Source organism: Dasypus novemcinctus, chromosome 3, assembly GCF_030445035.2.
Source record: "Dasypus novemcinctus isolate mDasNov1 chromosome 3, mDasNov1.1.hap2, whole genome shotgun sequence".
Taxonomy (NCBI): domain Eukaryota; kingdom Metazoa; phylum Chordata; class Mammalia; order Cingulata; family Dasypodidae; genus Dasypus; species Dasypus novemcinctus.
In genome coordinates this window covers 34,691,880-34,712,328 of record NC_080675.1, presented here as the reverse complement: position 1 = coordinate 34,712,328, position 20,449 = coordinate 34,691,880, and the positions used below count along the sequence as shown (strand labels likewise).

General features: G+C 39.9%; 2 protein-coding genes across 10 annotated transcripts in view; one reads left to right on the top strand and one right to left on the bottom strand.

Annotated features, from left to right (window-relative positions):
* ENTPD5 (ectonucleoside triphosphate diphosphohydrolase 5 (inactive)) overlaps positions 1 to 3,141 on the bottom strand; it is a 43,117-nt gene extending 39,976 nt beyond the window's left edge. For 2 of the 8 annotated variants that reach the window (XM_058293079.2, XM_058293081.2), the window contains exons 1-2: positions 3,027 to 3,141; positions 522 to 607 (exon numbers count right to left, since the gene is read on the bottom strand). In XM_058293079.2, the coding sequence (XP_058149062.1) occupies positions 522 to 530 (9 nt within the window). In that variant the 5' untranslated portion in view covers positions 531 to 607; positions 3,027 to 3,141. Of the gene's footprint in view, positions 1 to 521; positions 608 to 2,903 lie in introns of all 8 variants that reach the window. The other 6 variants (XM_058293086.1, XM_071213800.1, XM_071213799.1 and 3 more) reach the window with 5 other exon arrangements.
* Positions 3,142 to 3,151: 10 nt separating this feature from the next.
* BBOF1 (basal body orientation factor 1) overlaps positions 3,152 to 20,449 on the top strand; it is a 48,895-nt gene continuing 31,597 nt past the window's right edge. For both annotated transcript variants that reach the window (XM_004455137.4, XM_004455138.5), the window contains exons 1-4: positions 3,152 to 3,326; positions 7,762 to 7,990; positions 13,476 to 13,541; positions 19,763 to 19,906. In XM_004455137.4, coding sequence (XP_004455194.2) covers positions 3,268 to 3,326; positions 7,762 to 7,990; positions 13,476 to 13,541; positions 19,763 to 19,906 — 498 coding nt within the window. In that variant the 5' untranslated portion in view covers positions 3,152 to 3,267. The remainder of the gene's footprint in view (positions 3,327 to 7,761; positions 7,991 to 13,475; positions 13,542 to 19,762; positions 19,907 to 20,449) is intronic.

The window sequence follows — 20,449 nt, the reverse complement described above, 5'->3', positions numbered from 1 at the left end:
ATTTGCAGTTCGTGCAATAAAAAAGTAGGATGAAAGTGACCAACTCCCAGTAACAGAAGTACTGATGAGTTCCTTCAGATACAGTCTGGAAGATTACAATAAATTTATCCAGGATTTTGAAGGTTATGTGGAAGCAAAATCAAAAGTTGTTCACCTAATCTCTTCCACCTATAGTTTAGCATCTCTACCTGACTAACCTTAAGCAATTTCAAGGATGACTTGAGAGAAGAAACTTGGTCTCAGATGATTCGCTAGAGTAAACACAATTTTGGAACTACCAAAGTAAAAAATTGTAATACAATACTTATTTTGACTCATAATAGTCATAAATTCTATACATGGCTTATTGAATGATTCAATACTTGATGGCATTACAATCAATGGGATAGGGAAAAAGTTAATATCATTTGACAAAAGACATTATAATTCAGACAAAAAAAAACTGAGGAGCACCTAAAGTACATTTACAGTTTTAAGTTGTCAGAGAGGTTGCAATACTTCCAGATACCTGCCTTACTTACCAGGACCATAATGATCTTGTCTGCATGAGGATTTAATCACGACATTTTTTCATCCACATTTCTCTTTTGACCAGGAACTATGCAAACTAGGCAGAAAAAGAATAACACAGCCATGTCAGCAGAGCACTGTGGCTTATTTTAAATTTTAAAAGCATTAGCTTTCTAAACAATGAGGCAAAGCAATTTATTCAGCAGAATAATGCCAAAAATTTCAGGGTAAAGCTACCTACTAGAAATTTTGGAAGGAAATGCTACCAGATAAATTGCTAAATAGTAACTTCTTGCTCTACTATCTGCACCATGAGTCATTTCTCATCAACAGATAACTGAATAACATCCAGTTCTTTGGTAGAGAATGTGGCAATTAAGAAGATCACAGAAGGAAGCAGATTTGGCTCAATGGATAGAGCGTCCACCTACTACACGGGAGGTCCCAGGTTCAAACCCAGGGCCTCCTGACCCATGTGATGAGCTGGCCCATGCACAGCGCTGATGCGCGCAAGGAGTGCCCTACCACGCAGGGGTGTCCCCCGCATAGGGGAGTCCCACATGCAAGGAGTGCACCCCATAAAGAGAGCTGCCCAGCGCAAAAAAAAAGTGCAGCCTGCCCAGGAGTGGCACTGCACACAAGGAGAGTTGATGCAGCAAGATGATGCAACAAAGAGACACAGATTCCAGGTGCCATTGACAAGAATATAAGCGGACACAGAAGAACACACACCGAATGGACAAAGAAAGCAGACAACTGGGGGCAGGGGAGCGGGGAAGGGGAGAGAAATAAAATAAAAATAAATAAATCTCCAAAAAAAAAAAAAAAGACCACAGATTTTAGAACTACCTCTATTACAGTACAATGCTGGGCACATCTCTTGGCCACATTAATGCCACAGCAGTTTTATCTACAAAAGAGATATTGCACAACACAATAAATTAACTATAAAGTACATGTAACTAAAGTATTATGCATATACTAAGAAATTTTCTTGTTAGTCAAATTTTCATGTTTATAAATAAGTCTGCAAGCCTGTGTTCAAATGATGAAAATTTTGGACTTTCATATTATAAAGTACAATAACCAATTTAGAATGAATTCCAAATATATAGCCAAGTTATCACTAGGGAACATTTTCAGAGCTTCAGAAATACAAACGTTATTCCTAACTTTATAGAATCCTTATCAGAGGTAACCCCTTCAGGGTAGAGTGATTCCACCCATGCACCCACAGGACTATGACATACAAACAGGAGAAAATGCGCGAGAAATACAGTCAGAAAAAGCTACAATCATAGTAACAGACAATATGTCTAAAAGGATTTACAGGACTCATTAACAAATGGCACATCCCCTCTAGTCACAGAATTCAGAAACAGTCAGAAAAAGCTACAATCATAGTAACAGACGATATGTCTAAAAGGATTTACAGGACTCATTAACAAATAGCACATCCCCTCTCGTCACAGAATTCAGAAGCATGAACTCTGGGGGGAAAAAAGGAAGCGGGGAGCGTCAAAGGCCAAAGATCTCTGGAAGGGGTGTAGGGATTAAATTCTCCCTATAGAAACGGAGAGAGATCTACAATGAGGTTTTTAAAAATATTTAATTTGACTTCGAGGTTAAGGCACAGAGGTACTTCAACTACGAACAGTATTAGCGTGGCACCCAGAATACCGTATCCACCTTAATGACTCACTAACTCTCACAGAATGAAGACGTAATCACAGAGTTTCTTCTTTGAAAAATGAGAACAATACTTCTGAGTACACTCCTCCTAGGTGCGCTTATCAGGAAACACGCAAGAGCAGTGGATGCGTAAGGATGCAAATGGTAATCCAGACGCCCAGGACAGATGGGCACCTAAACCTAACCCCGCGCCTCCCAGGGTCCTCCTCCAGCCCCCGCGCCTCTTCCAGCCCAGACAGCAGCACTTCTCTCCTCGCCCGGCTCCCGTCTCGAAGGGGCCCGAGCTCCTCATCGTCCCTGCGCGCTGCCCTGAGAGGGCGGACCCGAGGCTGACCTGGGACCGACCCGAGGCAGCCTCGCCACCATTTACCGCCCTCAGGGGGAAAAAAAGGCCCTAGATTGTCCTATTAAAAAATAAAAAAAAAAAAGGCCTGGGAAGTCTGCTGGGTGCGCCATCCCTGAATTAGCAGAAGCTGTAAGCCAGGAAAGGGAAAAGCCAAAAGGCTCGGAGCAGCGAGAGCGCGGCTGAGGCTGAGCAGGGGCGAGAACTAGTCAGTCTCGGCCACGCAGGCTGCGGATGGGGGCACGGCGGAACGCGCGGCTGAGAGACGGAAACGCTGCAAGACCGACAGGGGCGACAGCTCCGTCGACCGCGTCGGGGCGGACCAACCCACAGGGAACCAGAGGCGCCAGCCGCCCACCATCGCGCCGCCAGGCCATCAGGTCGCCGTCCCCGGGCTGGCCCGCTCCCGCCTTTCCACCCTGCAGCCCGCCGAGACGTGGCACGCGCCAGATTCCGGCGCCTCCGCGGCTCACACACTCACCGCGCGCGCGCCGCCTCGGCGGGCCCGCCCGCCGCCCTCGGCGCGATCTCGCCCCGCCTTTCCCTCCGACGCACGGCCCCGCGGCATCGGGCCCTGCCCAGCGGCATCACGTCACGGGCGCATGCGCACTCTTCATGCCAGGAACCGGTAGGGCCGACGTAGCTACGGTTTCGCGTTCTGGTTTCCTTGGAGACCGAGCGGCTTGGGGCGGCGGCGAAACCGGGTCCTTGGAGAAACCAAAATGCCTTTGAAGGGAAAGGACAAAAGGAAAGGCAAGAGCAAAGGCAAAGACAAGAAGAAGTAAGGAGAAGCCGCCCAGGGGTCCCCTCTCCCTGGGTCTACCTTCCGGACACTCCGGCTGGGTGCCGGCGGGACGTGGCGCCGCGCAGCGAAGGCGTGCTGCCGGGCGCCCTCCCGCTGGTCCGTCGGACCCTCCTCTCGCCCTTCCCGCGTCTGAGAAAGACAGTTTCCATTGTTCAGAGCTTACCAAAATGTATGCCAAACTGTACTGCTTCATATGGGACATTCGAATGAGAAATTTAGGGCCCTGAGGTAATTGTCACAGCTCCTGCCTATTAAAAAACACTAATGACAAGGCAGTAAATTCCCAAAGAATTGAAGTAACAGGGCAGAATGAAATAAGTGCTAGTGGAGAGCAAGGAATGGGAATGAGAAGGAAGGATTAATTCTTTTTTTACTAAACGTTGTAACTTTACAGGAAAAACATGCATAAAGTACAGAGTTAGGAAAGACTGATTTCTGACACAAGAAACTAAGGTCAAGATAATATTTCTTGGGATTACGGAGCTACTCCAGACCTGCACTGTCCAAAAGAGTGGTTATACTACACTTATGTGGCTTTTAAATTAAAGTCAATTGAAATTAAATAAAATTAAGAATTCAGTTCTGTCAATCAAGCCACATTTCAAGTGTTAAATATGCACATGTGACTAGTGGCGACTGATTGGACAGAGCAGATACAGAACATTTCCATCAGAGAAGCTTCTCTTGGACACTTGGTTTTCAACGGTGGGGAGGAGGGATGATATTGGCTCCCAGAGGACGTTTAACAATCTCTGGAGACGTTTTTGGTTGTCACATCTGGATGGTGTTTGCTACTGTCTTCTAGTGGATTAGAGGCCAAGGATGTTGTTAAAGATCCTACAATTGTACCCTCGGCTCCAAAGAATTATTTAGCTCAGAATGTCAGTAGTGCGGGGGTTGAGAATAAGCTTCCCCAGAATAGGAACTATTATTCCTATATCTCCAGCACCTAACAGAGGGCCCAGAACATGACATATTCTTAAAATATGTGATGAAGGAAAAGAGTTAACTAACAGTTAACCAACAGCATAAAAGAACTCAAGAAGAATGCTGTTTCCCGTCAGTTTTGGGGGACGCAGCCTCTGAAGACATCCTGGCCTTTCTCATCTCGTGGTCCAATATGTCATGGCTGGCCCCCTGTTTGGGCCTGCCTACCACCATCTTATCTAATTAAGTTTATTTCCTACAGAATCAATGCCTTATAAGTTATGCAGAGATTTCATCCATTTCCAATCACGGTGCTGAACGCTTCTTCTCTCAACCACAGTAGAATAGCCAGAGAAGTTTACACTGTCAGACAGGTACTACTGCCTTAACCAGCACGAAGTAACTACAGAAGAATGACCACTGCCCCTCAGCACCCCCTTAAGAATAAGGGTTTGAACTTTCTGAGGGGAGAGTTGAGGAAGGTTAGTGTAATGAAAGTGGGGAGGTGGCTGGCTGGACAGACAACATGGCCAGCAGACCCTGTCCAGACCTTGTCCTCAACCTTGAGGTCCCAGTTGGTATTCTTTCCGGGGCCAAGAGGAGTCCCTGAATATTCCAAAAAGGCCTTACCATTGGCCCCCACCATTGGTGGAGTAACCAATACCAACTGGGGCCCCACCCTTTGGCATTAGCAAGGGGAGGAATAATTAATAGCTTAAAAGGTGACAACACTAACCAAAGCCTGCTGTCTCTGCCTAGAAGGGCATGCATAAAATCATGGTATTTGTGTTCTTCTCTTTCATTTCTCAGCAAGCTCTGTTCTTTTCCCCCATTTCTCAGTAAATTCTTTTTACTGGCCAAAAAAAAAAAAAAAAAAAGTTTAGGTGCCTGCTTGTGTGCATACTTCAACTTGGATCTTCTGTTTCCTCCACAAGAGCTATACTCTGGACTCTTTCTTTCTTGCTCCTAAGTCTGAGAGATTTCTACTATTTGGTTGAAATTGTCTTGACATTTAAGGGATCTCTGGGTATTTGAAATGGTTCCTTGGGCCTTTACAGGGATCCTTTTTGGTTCAAGGGTACCTAAGAGATTTGACCAAATGGGGTAATTGTTCTGATTTTCCAAAACCGATCAGAACCCTGAATTGCTTAATACTCTAGCACTAACCCCTTGCAGGCTGAGAGTTGCATCTGTTAGGTTGCCACTAGTCTTGTATGGAATCCTGCTGGTTTCTAAACACATTGGAGTCATGCATGGTATCCATTACCATCTATGGGACAACAAGAGAATCGCCACAGCTCGTATGTTTATAAAGGAACTTGTTTAAGAAAATAATACATGCTCAATACAGAAAATTTGGAAAACATGGAAAATATCAAAGAAGAAAACAAAAATTGTCTCTAATCCCTTCATCTAGAGATAACCACTAGTATTTTGGTATATTCCCTTCTTTATAAAATATTACATGTACATATTTATTTGCATCTTTTTCTTCCCATGTATCAATATAAGTATTCTATAAAATGATTTTTAAAAAAATAACTGTATAGTTTAGCACTTCTTAAAAGTGCAAAGGGCTTTTCATACCTAAAGCTCACTAGCATATGTTTTCTATTTTTTACCGTACATGTACTGCAGGCTGAGAAAGAGTGAAGTAGCAGACCTTTTATTCTTTGTATCTTCCATGATCCATAGTTTGAGAAACAATGCTTTGTTTCTATGGACAGTATTTTGTCATCCTCTTGGGATAACTGATTTCTTGCATCAACATTCTGAGCAGCTTAGACCTTATACCTTCAGGAAGCAATTGTATGATTGTAGCAAGTCAGTCTATCACTAATGCCTAAGTCAGCTACAAAGGGATGCCAGTAGCTATAACAGGCTGGGGAGTTGGGGATGAAGCTGGCCTTAATTTGAAGAAATTGGAAGTTTTCATAGAAAGGGATTGAAAAAGAACAAGGAGTTGGGGGAGGGACTGTAGGGTGATAGTATAGAAAGCTGTATGCATATATGTATGTGTGTGAGAGTATTTAGGATTCAAATACAGGTGGTCTTCTTATCTACTACATTATATATATTTAGTGACTGTTGTATATATAAGGAATAGTGTTTTGTTAATGCTTATACAATAAATCCTGATTTTGAAAAATCTTCCCTTTTATCATTTCAATCTTTGACTCTATCCTTTTTTTTCATTTACTCCCACCTCTGTATAAATGATTATGCTTTGTTTCTTAGCCATCCTTGAAACCTGATACCAGCTGATACCACAGGACTTGATCTTTTGTCCAAGGCTTAGCCAAAAACAAAACAAAACAACAACAAAAATTGGGATGAGGGAGTGGGTGGGCTATTATAGACCTATGAACTTTTTTAAAGTGACAGTTACACTATGAATGCATCCTTGTGCAGAAAGGGGACAGAAAGTAATGGATTTGCAGTAGAGAAAACCAGGGTCTGGGGCTGACTGAGAAGAGAAAGGACAGTTTAAATATGGGAGAATTGAAATAAAGGAAAAGATGTGAAAGCTTTATGAAGTGAATTTGACTTTTCATGCCTTCCCTCTGTACTCATTAAACATTAATTCCCCATTCCCCACTCCACCCCACCCCTCATCCCTGGTACCTGTAATTTCTGTCTGTAAGATTTCGCATACTCTAGTTATATAAGTCAAGTCATATAATATTCTTTAAATTTTTTTATTACTTAAAACACCCTTTCCCTCCATCTTTTTTATGAAATACAGACATTTGTAGAGCAGTTATAGAAAAATAACACAGAAAGTACTACCTCCCCAACACATTACTGTGTTCCCTGTTATTAATATTTCAATTAATATTGTACTTTTGATACAATTGATGAACCATTTTATCAGAATTATTAACTAAAGCTCATAGTGTACACTAATTGTACAGTTATATGGTTTTTTAAAAAATTTATTGTATCATATATACAATATTAATTTCTTATTTTAACCATTTTCAAATATACATTTTAGTGATATTAATTTCATTCACAATGTTGTGCTGCCATCACCAACTTCCATTACCAAAACTTTTCTATCACCCCAAGCAGAAATTCTGTTCCCATTAAGCAATAACTCCCTATTTCCCCTCTGCCTACCCCTCCCCTGATAACCTGTAATCTGCTTTCTGTCTCTATGATAAATCTGCACATTGTATTTATTTCATATAAGCCAAATCACACAATATTTGTCCTTTTGTGTCTGGGTTATTTCGCTCAACATCGTGTCTTAAGTTCATCAATGTAGCATGTATCAGAACTTCATTCCTGTTGTGGCTAAATATTCCATTGTATGTAAAATCCACATTTTGTTTATCCATATTTTTTAACTGATTCATTCAACAATATATACTATTATATGCCATGTAATGCCAATCAAAACAAACAAATTTTTAAAAAGATGTAATACTAATGTAGTAGAGACATAGTTATGTACTGTGAATGTCCTCTTCCCATGTAGGAAGGTAATAAAAGCAGATGAATCTGTGGTGGACAGAGCCAAGGCCAACGCCTCCCTTTGGGAGGCCAGGTTGGAAGTCACAGAACTCTCCAGGATTGAGTATCGAGATACTTCTCGGAGACTGGCAAAAAGTAATGAGGACTTAAAGAAACAGCAGTATAAAATGGAGAAAGACACAATGTCTGTATTAAGCTACCTAAAGAAGCAGGATCAGGAGAAAGATAATATGGTAGGTAGATAAAAGCCTCCTGAGCCTCAGTAATTACCTCTGTGGTTATGCTGGTGTGGTTATAATCTCATCACATTGTTAAAACATTAACTTCGGTTGACCTTTTTTTTTTTAAAGATTTATAATATTTATTTATTTATTTCTCTCCCCTTTCTCCCACCCCCCGCCCCCCCAGTTGTCTGTTTGCTGCGTCTTCTTTGTCCGCTTTTGTTGTTGTCAGCTGCACGGGAATCTGTGTTTCTTTTTGTTGCGTCATCTTGTGTCAGCTGTCTGTGTGTGTGGCACCCTTCCTGGGCAGGCTGAACTTTCTTTCGCTCTGGGTGGCTCTCCTTACGGGGCGCACTCCTTGCGAGTGGGGCTCCCCCACACGGGGGACACCCCTGCATGGCACAGCACTCCTTGCGCACAGATGCCCTATCCACTGGGCCAAGTCTGCTGCCCTCAGTTGAGCTTAACTCTCCCTGAAGCAGGATGCTTTTTCAGAATGTTTTTACTGTCATAGGCTCTTATTTTCAGTTCTTGTGCCATGTTTTCTTACCTGAAACAAACAGAGATGACCGTAAGGGAACATTATGATCCACTTTAAGGTAAAGAGCATGGTGTTTCTATTTTTGATGTTGATAATTAGGTTTAATGATTTAAAAAGCAATCCCCTGATAATCTGTAATCACATTATGAACCCAATAGGTTGAATCTTTTTTTCGCCAGTTGAATCTCTATTGTGCTTCATTTAAGTGTTGGGAATAAAACTATATTTTAGATTTGGAAGAAAAAGAGAAGGGAACTAGCATTTTAGAGTTTTGTGCCAGGCACTATCCTGGGTGCTTTAACTCTATTATTTCATTTAATCCTTTTGACAACCCCATGTAGCTGCAGTATCGTTGTTCTCGTTTTTTAATTGAGGAAATTGACCCTGATAAATGACAGATAACTTGTCCATGGTCACATAGCTAGTGGGTGGTAAAGTGAATTTCAGGAGTAATTCCAAATCCTTCTCTTTCAATTCTGCCTCTGTGAGACTCATGGAGACCCAAGGAAATTTTCACCATGCTGGGGATGGTGTGCATCCTTCCCATGTATGCTTTTGTACTTTTACTATTTAAGTATGTATCAGTAAAAAATATATACTGAAGTCTTGTTTTAAAATTTACATGTAGTATATTGTACACATTTTTGCAATTTTTCACTCATTATGATTTTGTGATGTATTCATAAAATCACATGGTGATTCAGTTCATTTTTTTTAATTTATAAGGAAACTGAGGGGAGAAATAAATCTAAAAAAAAAACTAAGTTCAAGATGATATTGAAATAAATAAGAAAAACCAAATAACTGAATATTTGTATAAATCTTTTTTTAAAAAAAAAAACTAAATTTAAGTTGATATTGAAGAAAAGCAGATATGGCTCAAACAGTTGTGCTTCCACCTGGGTTCAGTTCCCAGTGCCTCCTGGAGGAGAAGAGGAAGACAGCAAGCTGGCGCAATGGACAGGCATGGCAAGCTGACACAACAAGATGACAAAACAAGGAGAAATAGAGGAAAGATAACGAGAGACACAGCAAAGCAGGGAGCTGAGGTGGCTCAAGCAATTGAGTACTCCTTTCCTACATAGGAGATTCCAGGTTTGGTTCTCAGTGCCTCCTAAAGAGAAGATAAGCAGACACAGAGAGCAGACAGTGAGTGCGAACAATGTGGGGTGGGAATCAATCAATCAATCTTTTTTTTAAAATGATATTGAAGTAAATTAGAGAAACCAAATTACTGAATATTTGTGTGTATTTTATTTTATTAAATTTTGTTTGTGCATTAATGTTATTTAATTTTTACCTCTTTTTTTTAAAAGATTTATTTATTTATTTATTTCTCTCCCCTTCCCCCCCACCCCAGCTGCCTGTTCTCTGTGTCTATTTGCTGCGTCTTCTTTGTCCGCTTCTGTTGTTGTCAGCGGCACGGGAATCTGTGTTTCTTTTTGTTGCATCATCTTGTTGTGTCAGCTCTCCGTGTGTGCGGCACCATTCCTGGGCAGGCTGCACTTTGTTTCACGCTGGGCAGCTCTCCTTACGGGGCACACTCCTTGTGCGTGGGGCTCCCCTACGTGGGGACACCCCTGTGTGGCACAGCACTCCTTGCACGCATCAGCACTGCGCATGGGCCAGCTCCACACGGGTCAAGGAGGCCCGGGGTTTGAATCGCGGACCTCCCATGTGGTAGACAGACGCTCTAACCACTAGGCCAAGTCCGCCGCCCATAGTTTTTACCTCTTTCCTAGGCAATTTCCATTTTTAAAATTACTGTCTGAATAGTGGACATTTTGAAAATTGCCCTCTAGAAAACATTATTCTAAAGTAACATTTTAGGCCAGCCATACAAATAATTTCAAAATTCCTTAGAAAGAAGTTTTGTGGCCTGCAATTTTTTTGTATCTCCATTACCTAATTGGTATTAGTTTGTATGTTTTAAGATTTATTTATTTATTTCTCCCCACCCCCTTGTTGTTTTTCACTTGCTGAGTCTGTTCTTCTTCCTTGTTTCTTTAGGAGGTAGAGCCAAACCCTGGACCTCCAATGTGTGAGGGAGGTGTCTAATAGCTTGAGCCACCTCCACTCCCTGCTTTGTTGTCTCCCATTATGTTCTTTTCTCCTTTTTTTTTTTTTAAGATTTATTTATTTCTCTCCCCTTCCCCTCTGTTGTCTGCTCTCTGTGTCCATTTGCTGTGTGTTCTTCTGCATCTTCTTGCATTGTCAGGCGGCACCGGGAAACTGTCTCTTTTTTGTTGCGTCATCTTGCTGCATCGGCTCTCCATGTATGCAGCCCCACTCCTGGACAGGCTGCACTGTTTTCATGCGGGGTGTCTCTCCTTTCGGGGTGCACTCCTTGCACTTGGGCATCCCTCTGTAGGGGCATGGTACTCCTTGCATGCGGCAGCACTGCATGTGTGCCAGCTCACCGCACAGGTCAGGAGGCCCTGGGTATCAACCCCTGGATCATCCATATGGTAGGCGGATGCTCTATCAGTTGAGCCACATCCACTTCCTGATTCTTTTCTTCTTCTGCCTCTTGTGTCAGCTTACCACACCTGCCCGTCATGCCAGCTTGCTGTCTTCTTTAAGAGGCATTGGGATCTGAACCAGCAGCCTCCCATGTGGTAGGCAGGAGCCCAGTCACCTCAGCTACATCTGCTTCCCTTCAGTATTACTTTTATTTTGTGAATCTTATCTCCTCCCTGTATCAGAGACCAGCATCTGGCTGCAGCAAATGCAGTTTTCTTACCACCATGGTTTCCCATTAAAACCAAAGAAACTACATTAGGTGGAAGAAGCAAACTAGATTAAATATATTCTTGTTAAATAGTCTAATTTAGCCAGTCATTTTGTTATGTCCTAGAAATGTTTTATTTTCTTAAACTTTATTTAAACTGTTTATGGTCTTATTACAAAGGTGACATAATAATTGTGGAAATATCAGAAACAAAATGTGTTTTGAAAACAATTTTATCTTGAAAGAGAGTTTTTGTATTTAAAGTGTTCAATCTATTACAAACAAAATAAGTTTCCTTATATGTCATACCTGTCCTAAATGACTTAGAACTGCTCCAGTTTATTTTTTAGAATTGCTAGGTGTTCCTTAAACTGCTCTAAGATAGTCACAACTGTGCTCTCCTGCCCCGCCAGCGGGTGTACGGAGACCATGAGGACAACAGGGTGCCCGAGAGAGGGGGTGGACAGGTGGCGGGGAAGAACCACTCAGAGCCACACCATAGTGTGTCGTCTTCTTCCGTTTATTCTTTTTGTACAGAGCAAGCTTATATAGCGTCTTAAGCATTCGTGTTGCAAGGGGATTGGTCAGGGCTGGAACAAGACCTTATATGGCTTGGAAAGGGCTCCGGGGGAAAAAGGGGCGGGGAGAGGACAGGAAGCAGGGGGAAACAGTGCTGAATCATGCCGCCCGCCATTTTTTCTACTGGTGTGGGGCAGTCTGCAAAATGGCGGGCATGCCCCAAAACACACAACAATATCTCACTCCTGTAAACTCTGATTCTATAACCATGTCAAGAGCCTATAGTTTAAAAAGCTACTCAGGTTCCCTATTAAAATGAACCAGCACTCCTTGGGGAAATGATTTATTCCAAGACTTGGGCAGGAAAAATAAAAGATGAGCCTAGAATATCTTTTTCTGCCACACAGTAAAAAAGTGCTAAAAAAATGTTAAAGGACACAGGCTACCTTAAAAGGGCTTCCACAGGCCAAATCAGGGACAATCAAAATAAATAACACTAATGGATTATATCTCAATATATAATATAAGAATCTTTGTGTCCATACTACTAATACATACATACATACATACATACACAAATAAAGGAGATAGGAAAGTTCCTCCCAGTACAATGCTAATTAATAAATTTCCAAGGAATAATGGAATTAGGAGAATCACTACTTGTCATCATACGTTGATTCAGGCAAGAATCGTTAATGGTACTAAAACTAACAGGTGAAAGTTTGGTGAGGAGAAAAATATTTGTATAGTCAAAAAAATATTTCCCCACAAATTATTTAATAATTACTAAAGGAAAACTAGTAACTTCTAAGTGGAGAAATCTGGCAGACAAAATTTTAACCAGTTGTTTAAAGTTAACATCATCTCAGTGATGTAATGCACTGAAAGGGATACATTACCACTTGGGCAGTATATGCCTGCCCAAAATGCATAACCTGAATCTAATCATAAGGAAACATCAGACAGCCCCAACCCTGGCCAGTATTCTTCAAAAATGTCAAAGTTATGAAAGACAAAAAGAGACTGAGTACCTGTTCCAGATTAAAGGAGATTAAAGAAAACTTAGAAGATATGTGACAACTAAATGCAATGTGTGATCAATGATTATGTCCTGGACCAGAAAAAGTAAAGTTGCAATAAAGGACATTATTGGAACAATTGGTAAAGAAACTTATATGAACTACAGATTAAATAATAGAATTATATCAATGTTAAATTCCCTGATTTTGATCATTGTACCATGCTTCTAATGAAGAAGTCCTTTTTTTTCAGGAAATACACACTAAAGTATTAGGACTAAAGAGGCATGAAATCTGAAAGCTTACTCTCATATGGTCCAGAAAAAAAAACATGTATATAAATATGTATATATTAATATGTATACACACATGGCAGGGGAGAATGAATAATAAAGCAAATGTGCCCAAATTGGTGTATACGAGTGAAAGTATATGGGAACTCATTGTACTGGTCTTGAAAGTTTTCTCAAAAAGAGTTTCCAGGTAATTCTGATAATAGTGAGGTTTTGGAAACTGGCTATTGCAGGTTAAGAGTATGGGGAATTTCCTGTCCCTTCTCCTCTTCCCACGTCACTCCACTTCTCCAACTCCACTGGTTTTAATATATGAAAATTAGACTACTTAATAAGTGTAGGACACAGAGCAGTTTCTTTACCTTACTGACTTTATATGTCCATCTTTCTATAGATTGAAAAACTGAAACAGCAATTGACTGAAACAAAGGAAAAAGCCCAAGAGGAGAAGGAAAAATTGGTGAGATATCTGTGTATACTGATAATTGACTTACTGGGTAAGTCAGATTTCTGGTGAGCTCAGATATTTAAGACACACAAGAATAAGTGAATAAGTCCTGAGCAGCTCAGTGACCTTAAAGCCCATACAGGACTGCACAGAAGCTTAAAGATAACTTTAAAAAATATGTTATTATAGAAAATTTGGAAAAACCATCTGGTGTTAGGGTGTTTACTGATCCTGAGTTTTTCATTGTTTCTAGGCTTTTCAGTGGACAGAGCTAGGAAATGTATATTTTTTAAAGATAATATATATCATGAGTTCTAAAACTTTCAATTCAGATTCAGGAATATAGGGTTTTTACTTTACCTTATTGATCTTTCACCTAAATCTCTTTTCTCCTATGATAAAAATCTTTGTTTTTAATGATACCAGTCTAATTACCCAGCTTAAACCTCAGTACATCAACAGTCTCAAAATACTGATACTACCACCACCAACAATAAATTACTGAGCACAGTTTAAAATTTGTTTTTGGCATTTTTTGTCTTAGGATATATAATCAATTTGAGTCATTTAGCAAATGCCTCCCCAGATCTTTATAGGCCTTGTATAATGATGAATGTTCAGAATGATGATTTTCAATTATCAAGAAAAGATTAATTAACCTGGAATATCAGGATCTACCAGGTGATTTCAAATTTTTACCTGATTTGAATAATTCTATACAAATAGATAAATTAAATCACTCTTTAAAAATTTTTCCATGAAAAAAATCCAAGCTTAAAGAGATTTAAGGGCAAGTTCTACCAAATATTCAAAGAACATAATTCTAGTCTTATACTAATTCATCCAAGTGATTATTGTAAAAATATCCTAAAAAATATTAGCAATCCGAATATTCAGGAATATAAAGTTAGTTTAATATGAAAAAATCTTACAAAGTAGTTCTCCACATGAACAGACTAAAGGAGAAAAAACATGATCATATAAGTGGATATAGAAAAAATATTAAATAAACTTCAACACTCATAATAAAAGATCTTAACATACTATAAAAAGAGGGAAAATTCCCTACCAGATAAAGTGCAACTACAAACTTTATATATAGCACACATTTATACTTAATGATAAAAAGCTAGAAACATTCTCTTTAAAATCAGAAACAAAACAAAGATGCTCAGTATCACCATTCCTGAAGTCCTAGCCAGGGAGAAAGAGAAGAAAAAAAATGTTAGAAATAAATGCTTATAACTAATTAGCATTTACCAAGCTAGATATCAGATCAATATGCAAAAATAAGTTACATTTTTATATACCAGAAACAGAAAAACATAATTTCTTTTTTTTTAGGAGGTACTGGGGATTGAACTCAGGCCCTCATACATGGGAAGCAGGCAATCAACCACTGAGCTATACCTGCTCCCCAGTGAGAGTTGGTTTTACCCTATACACAGTAATCATTACCAGATAGATTCAGGATTTATATGGAAAACCAAAATTTAAAGAAAATATAGAGGGATATCTTTATGACCTTGGGATATTTCTTAAATACACAAAGCACAAACCATAAATGAAAGCTTGATAATTTTATATTAAAATTAAGAACCCCTATTCATTGTAAAACACCTTAAAATTAAAAGAGAAACCGATAAAGATTCAAATTATACATATAACCAACAAGGAATCCTAAGTCAAAGTAAAAAGAACTATGTATCAGTCCGCCAAAAGCATGCTGATGCAAAATGCCAGGAATCGGTTGGTTTTTAAAAAGGGTATTTATTTATTAACAAAAGATTTGAACGGTTTATCATTGAAGAAGAAACAATATTTGTCATTGTATAGAAAGCATGCTCAACTTCATTAGTAATAAAGGAGATAGAAATTGAAAACCTTTATGAGATTATACATTAAACCACCAAATTGTAAATGTAAAAGTCTGACAATACCAAGTGTTGACAAAAATGTAGAATAACAAGAGCACTTAAACACTGCTGATGATAGTGTATGACTATTGTAGTATAACATAACTATTTCAGAAAACAATTTGGCATTGTGACAGAGACTACCAGTTGTCCTTTCTCCTTAATAACAGAATCCTTTTTTTAAGGTGGGCAGCATGTGCCCAGTTACTATAATTAACAGCTTCTTTTACAGTTAGAGATGACCATGTGACACAGTTCAGTGTTCTAGGACAATGAAGCACCAGTCACTGGATAAGCTTCTAGGAAAGCACCTTAAGATACTTACTTATACCTAGCCAGAAAGAACTCGGCTTACTAGTCCTCTCATCTGGAATTTTGAAGTGGTTACCTTTCACTTTATTCTAAAAAAGCCCAATGGCAAAACAAATTGATACTAGCAAATGTAGAAATGTAAAAACAAGCAAATATAAAAACAGCCTTCTAGGATAAGTCCTTTGATTTGATATAAGGTCAATCAAGAATATATGTATTGTTGTCTTTATTTATGATACTATACAGTGAGAACTGGCCTTCAGAATAAGATTCTGGAGTACTGCTAAGTATTATTCAAGGGATATGTATACTTTTTTTTTTTAAGATTTATTTTTTTTTATTTCTCTCCCCTTCCTGCCCCCCTTCTCCTCATTGTCTGCTCTCTGTGTCCATTTGCTGTGTGTTCTTCTGTGTCTGCTTGCATTCTTGTCAGATGGCACTGGGAATCTGTGTCTTGTTTTATTGCATCATTTTGCTGCGTCAGCTTTCTGTGTATGTGGCGCCACTCCTGGGCAGGCTGCACTTTTTTCTCATGGGGTGACTCTCTTTGTGGGGCTGTACTTCTTGCATGGGGAGCACCCCTACGCTGGAGGCATCCCTGCATGGCAGTGCACTCTTTGCACTCAGCAGCACTGCGTGTGGGTCAGCTCATCACATGGGCCAGGAGGTCCTGGGTATCAAACCCTGGACCTCCTATATGGTAGGCAGATACTCTATCAGTTGAGCCACATCCACTTCCCTACATTTACTTTATATTAAAATATTATACTAACAATGGTAGGAAGGTGGATAAGTGCATTTTCTTTTTCCTTTTTTTTTTAAAGTATTCAAGTCAATGATTTTAGTATATTCACAGAATTGTGTAGCTATCACCACAGTAAATTTTAGAACATTTTTCAAAGGATGCTCGTTGTTTGCACTTACTGTGTCTGTTTGTCTTTCTTGTTTCTTTAGGAGGCACTGGGAACCGAACCCAGTATCTCTGATGTGAGAAGGAGGTGCCTCAAGCTACCTCCATTCCCTGCTTTGTTGTGTCTCATTATATTTTTCTTCTTTTTTTAAAAATTTCTCTCCCCTTCCCCTCCAACCCCCCCATTGTCTGCTCTCTGTATCCATTTGCTGTGTGTTCTTCCGTGACCACTCCTATCCTTGTCAGCGGCACTGGGAATCTGTGTTTCTTTTTGTTGTGTCATCTTGCTATGTCAGCTCTCCATGTGTGCAGTGCCATTCCTGGGCAGGCTGCACTTTCTTTCGCGCTTGGCGGCTCTCCTTACAGGGCACACTCCTTGCGCATGGGGCTCCCCTACACGGGGGACACCCCTGCGTAGCACTGCACTCCCTGCACACATCAGCACTGCACGTGGGCCAGCTCCACACGGGTCAAGGAGGCCCAGGGTTTGAACTGCGGACCTCCCATTTGGTAGGCGGCTGCCCTATCCATTGGTCCAAGTCCGCTTCCCAATGTTTTTCTTCTTGTGTCTCTTATTGCATCAACTTGCCAGACCTGCCTGTCGCGTCAGCTCACTGTCTTCTTTAGGAGGCACCAGGAACCGAACTGGGAACCTCCCATGTGGTAGGCAGGAGCTCAATCACTTAAGCCACATCCACTTCCCTAGAACATTTTTCTCACCCCCAAAGTATTCATAAGCAGTCATTCCCCACCCTGTCCCTACCCTAGCCCTAGTTAACCACTAATCTACTTTCTATATCTATAGATTTGCCTATTCTGGATATTTCATATAAATAGACTCATACAATATGTGGCCCATTGTGACTAGTTTCTTTCACTTAGCATGTTTTCAAGGTTCATCCATGTTGTAGCATGTATAAGTATTTCATTCCTTTTTATAACCAAATAATATTCCATTGTATAGATGTACCACATTTTATTTATCCATTCATCAGTTGATGGGCATCTTTTATTTTTTATCCCTTTTTTATTCTGAGATGTACATATAAATAAAAATGCATTTTAGAGAAAAAAACAGTGAAAGTTGAAATAGAAGAAAGTTTCTCTGTTACCCTCAGTTGGAACAAAAATGAAATTAATCCTAAGCCTTCATTTAAATTCTTTAATGTTTTATTTCATTCATGATATGATTAGGCCTGGTCAAATTTTAGGCAAAATTTTGAAGCCATTCTTTATGTCTTTCAACTTCTAGAACTTGCCACCAACCTCCTCTACCACTGGGTAAATAATTCTGTTAGCAATCAAGTGAGTGACAATATTAGTTAGGGTAGAGTAGTTTGGTTGCAAGTAACTAAGCAACAGAAACTAGCTAAATTAAGAAACTGGGAGTTTACTGAAAGGAAAAGGAGCATACAGATTTAGTGGGAAGACTAGAGAGCCAGGTTTGGAAACAGGCAGAGACTAAGGTAAGTCTAGAGATTCAGGAAGCAGAAACATGAATTCTATTATCAGTTTTCTTCTCATTTTGTTCATGATCAAAATTTTAGTGAGGGAGCATCCAAATAACCTACTTTGAATCCCATGTCCATCCCTTGTTTAGGGCAGGGTACCCTGGAACTACCCCACCTGACAGTATCCAATATAGAAAAGGTCATTCCTGAAAAGGAATTAGGGGTACTGTCAGAAAAGGGGAATAGATGCTAGGAGGCCACAAATAATACATATCCACCTCAGAAAATATTCCCAGGGGCATTTCCTTTCAGCATAGTGGAATTGTAGCCCAGAAATTATTCTTCACTATCAAATAGAGTAGATTTTCTTTGATTCCCTTAGTGCTGACTCCCTTAGTCAGGTGCTCCCTTTTAGCAGCCTCCAGTCCTTCAGGACTGCCCCAAACCCCTAAATTACTAGCCCCATAAAATAGCCATACCATTGATTTGAATGACATTACTAAGTATCTATTCTAAATAATCAGAAATGTGGATGAAGTTTTATATTCCAGATGTTCACTGCATGTCTAATACTAGAGGAGTGAGTAAATTCTTAAGGAATATCAAATCACTAAGATTTTGAGGAGACATGACAGTTTTTTAAAATAATTTTTAATGACGTAGGGAAATGTTTACTATATAAAGTGTTAGACAAAAAGCAGGAAACAACTGTTTTATATTATGGTTTCAACTGTGATTTAAAAAATATGGGGAAGCAGACTTGGCCCAATGGATAGGGTGTCTGCCTACCACATGGGAGATCCGCAGTTCAAACCCCGGGCCTTCTTGGCCTGTGTGGAGCTGGCCCATACTCAGTGTGATGTGCACAAGGAGTGCCCTGCCACGCAGAGTTGTCCCCCGTGTAGGGGAGCCCCATGCGCAAGGAGTGCGCCCCGTAAGGAGAGCTGCCCCAGTGCAAAAGAAAAGTACAGCCTGCCCAAGAAATGGGTGCTGCACTCACGGAGAGCTGACACAGCAAGATGACACAACGAAAAGAAACACAGATTCCCAGTGCCGCTGATAAGGATAGAAGCGGTCACAGAAGAGGGCAGCAAGTGGACACAGAGAGCAGACAATGGGGTGGGGGTAGTAAACAAAAAGTAAATCTTAAAAAATAAAAAATATATGCCAAGATGACAACAGTGGTTGTCGTTGGGTGATAAAGTTATAGATGTTTTGGGGTTTTTTTGTTTGCTTTTCTATCTGGTTGCATCTTCACTTCTCCACTTCCCACACAGTGCTGGGGACTGTGCCTCACTGTGCAGGTCTGGATGCTTCTTTTCTTTTTTTTACTAAGAGGTCCTGGGAATCAAACACAGGTCCTCTATATGGTAGACTGGAGCTCAATTGCTTGAGCCACAGCCATTTCCCTATAGATGGTTTTAAACATATTATTTGTATTTTTCTGTAGTTTCAAAGTTTTCTCTAGTTGGTTTGTATTACTTTTAAAAATATGAAAAATAAGTTATTTGAAAAATACCTGACCTGCCTTCTTTGGAGGTCTTCATGGTTCCAGACTTTAAATAGAACATGGGACTTCTGTCCTTTTACCTAACTCGTTTACCTGTGGTTTTTTTGTTTTATTTTGTTTTGTTTTGTATGCAGGAACAAAAGTATACTGTACAAATAAGTGAGCTGGAGGGACAGTTCCATCAAAAGGCCAAAGAAATTGGAATAATTCAGACAGAACTAAAAACAATAAAACAATTCCAAAGGAGAAAAATCCAAGTGGAGAAAGAATTAGATGAGGTATGTTCCTTCCTTCCTTTCTTCCTCCCTTCCTCCCTTCCTCCCTTCCTCCCTCCCTTCCTCTTTCTTTCTCTCTCTCTCTTTAAAGGATATTAGAGTTAACTATTTAAGGTCTGCAAAAACATTTATGGCAATTTGACATTTTAGAGATTATTTGATAGAAAAAGGAGAAGACATCAATTTAGGACTGGATGCAAAAGGTTTGATTATTACACTTTTCTTTCTCTAAGTATTGATTTCTTTGTGGGTTTGTCAAATCTCAGCCAACACTCACCCATGTTTATCTGCACTGGATTGACTTCAGTAAGAAACAAATTTGATGAATGGAACATTAAAAAAAAAAAAAAAGACAAAAAAAAAGAAACAAACTTGGAAAACCTCAGGGGGAAAGTAGCAAAGTCCCAAAGGAAAATTTGTTTAGACTGATGAAATATAATTTTAGATAATTTTTAGAAGGCTCTATATGACAGAGTTGGGGTGGGGTGAGGGACACCGAGAACTTTCCAAAAATATTTTTGACCTTGCTATGCCTTTCCCTTATTT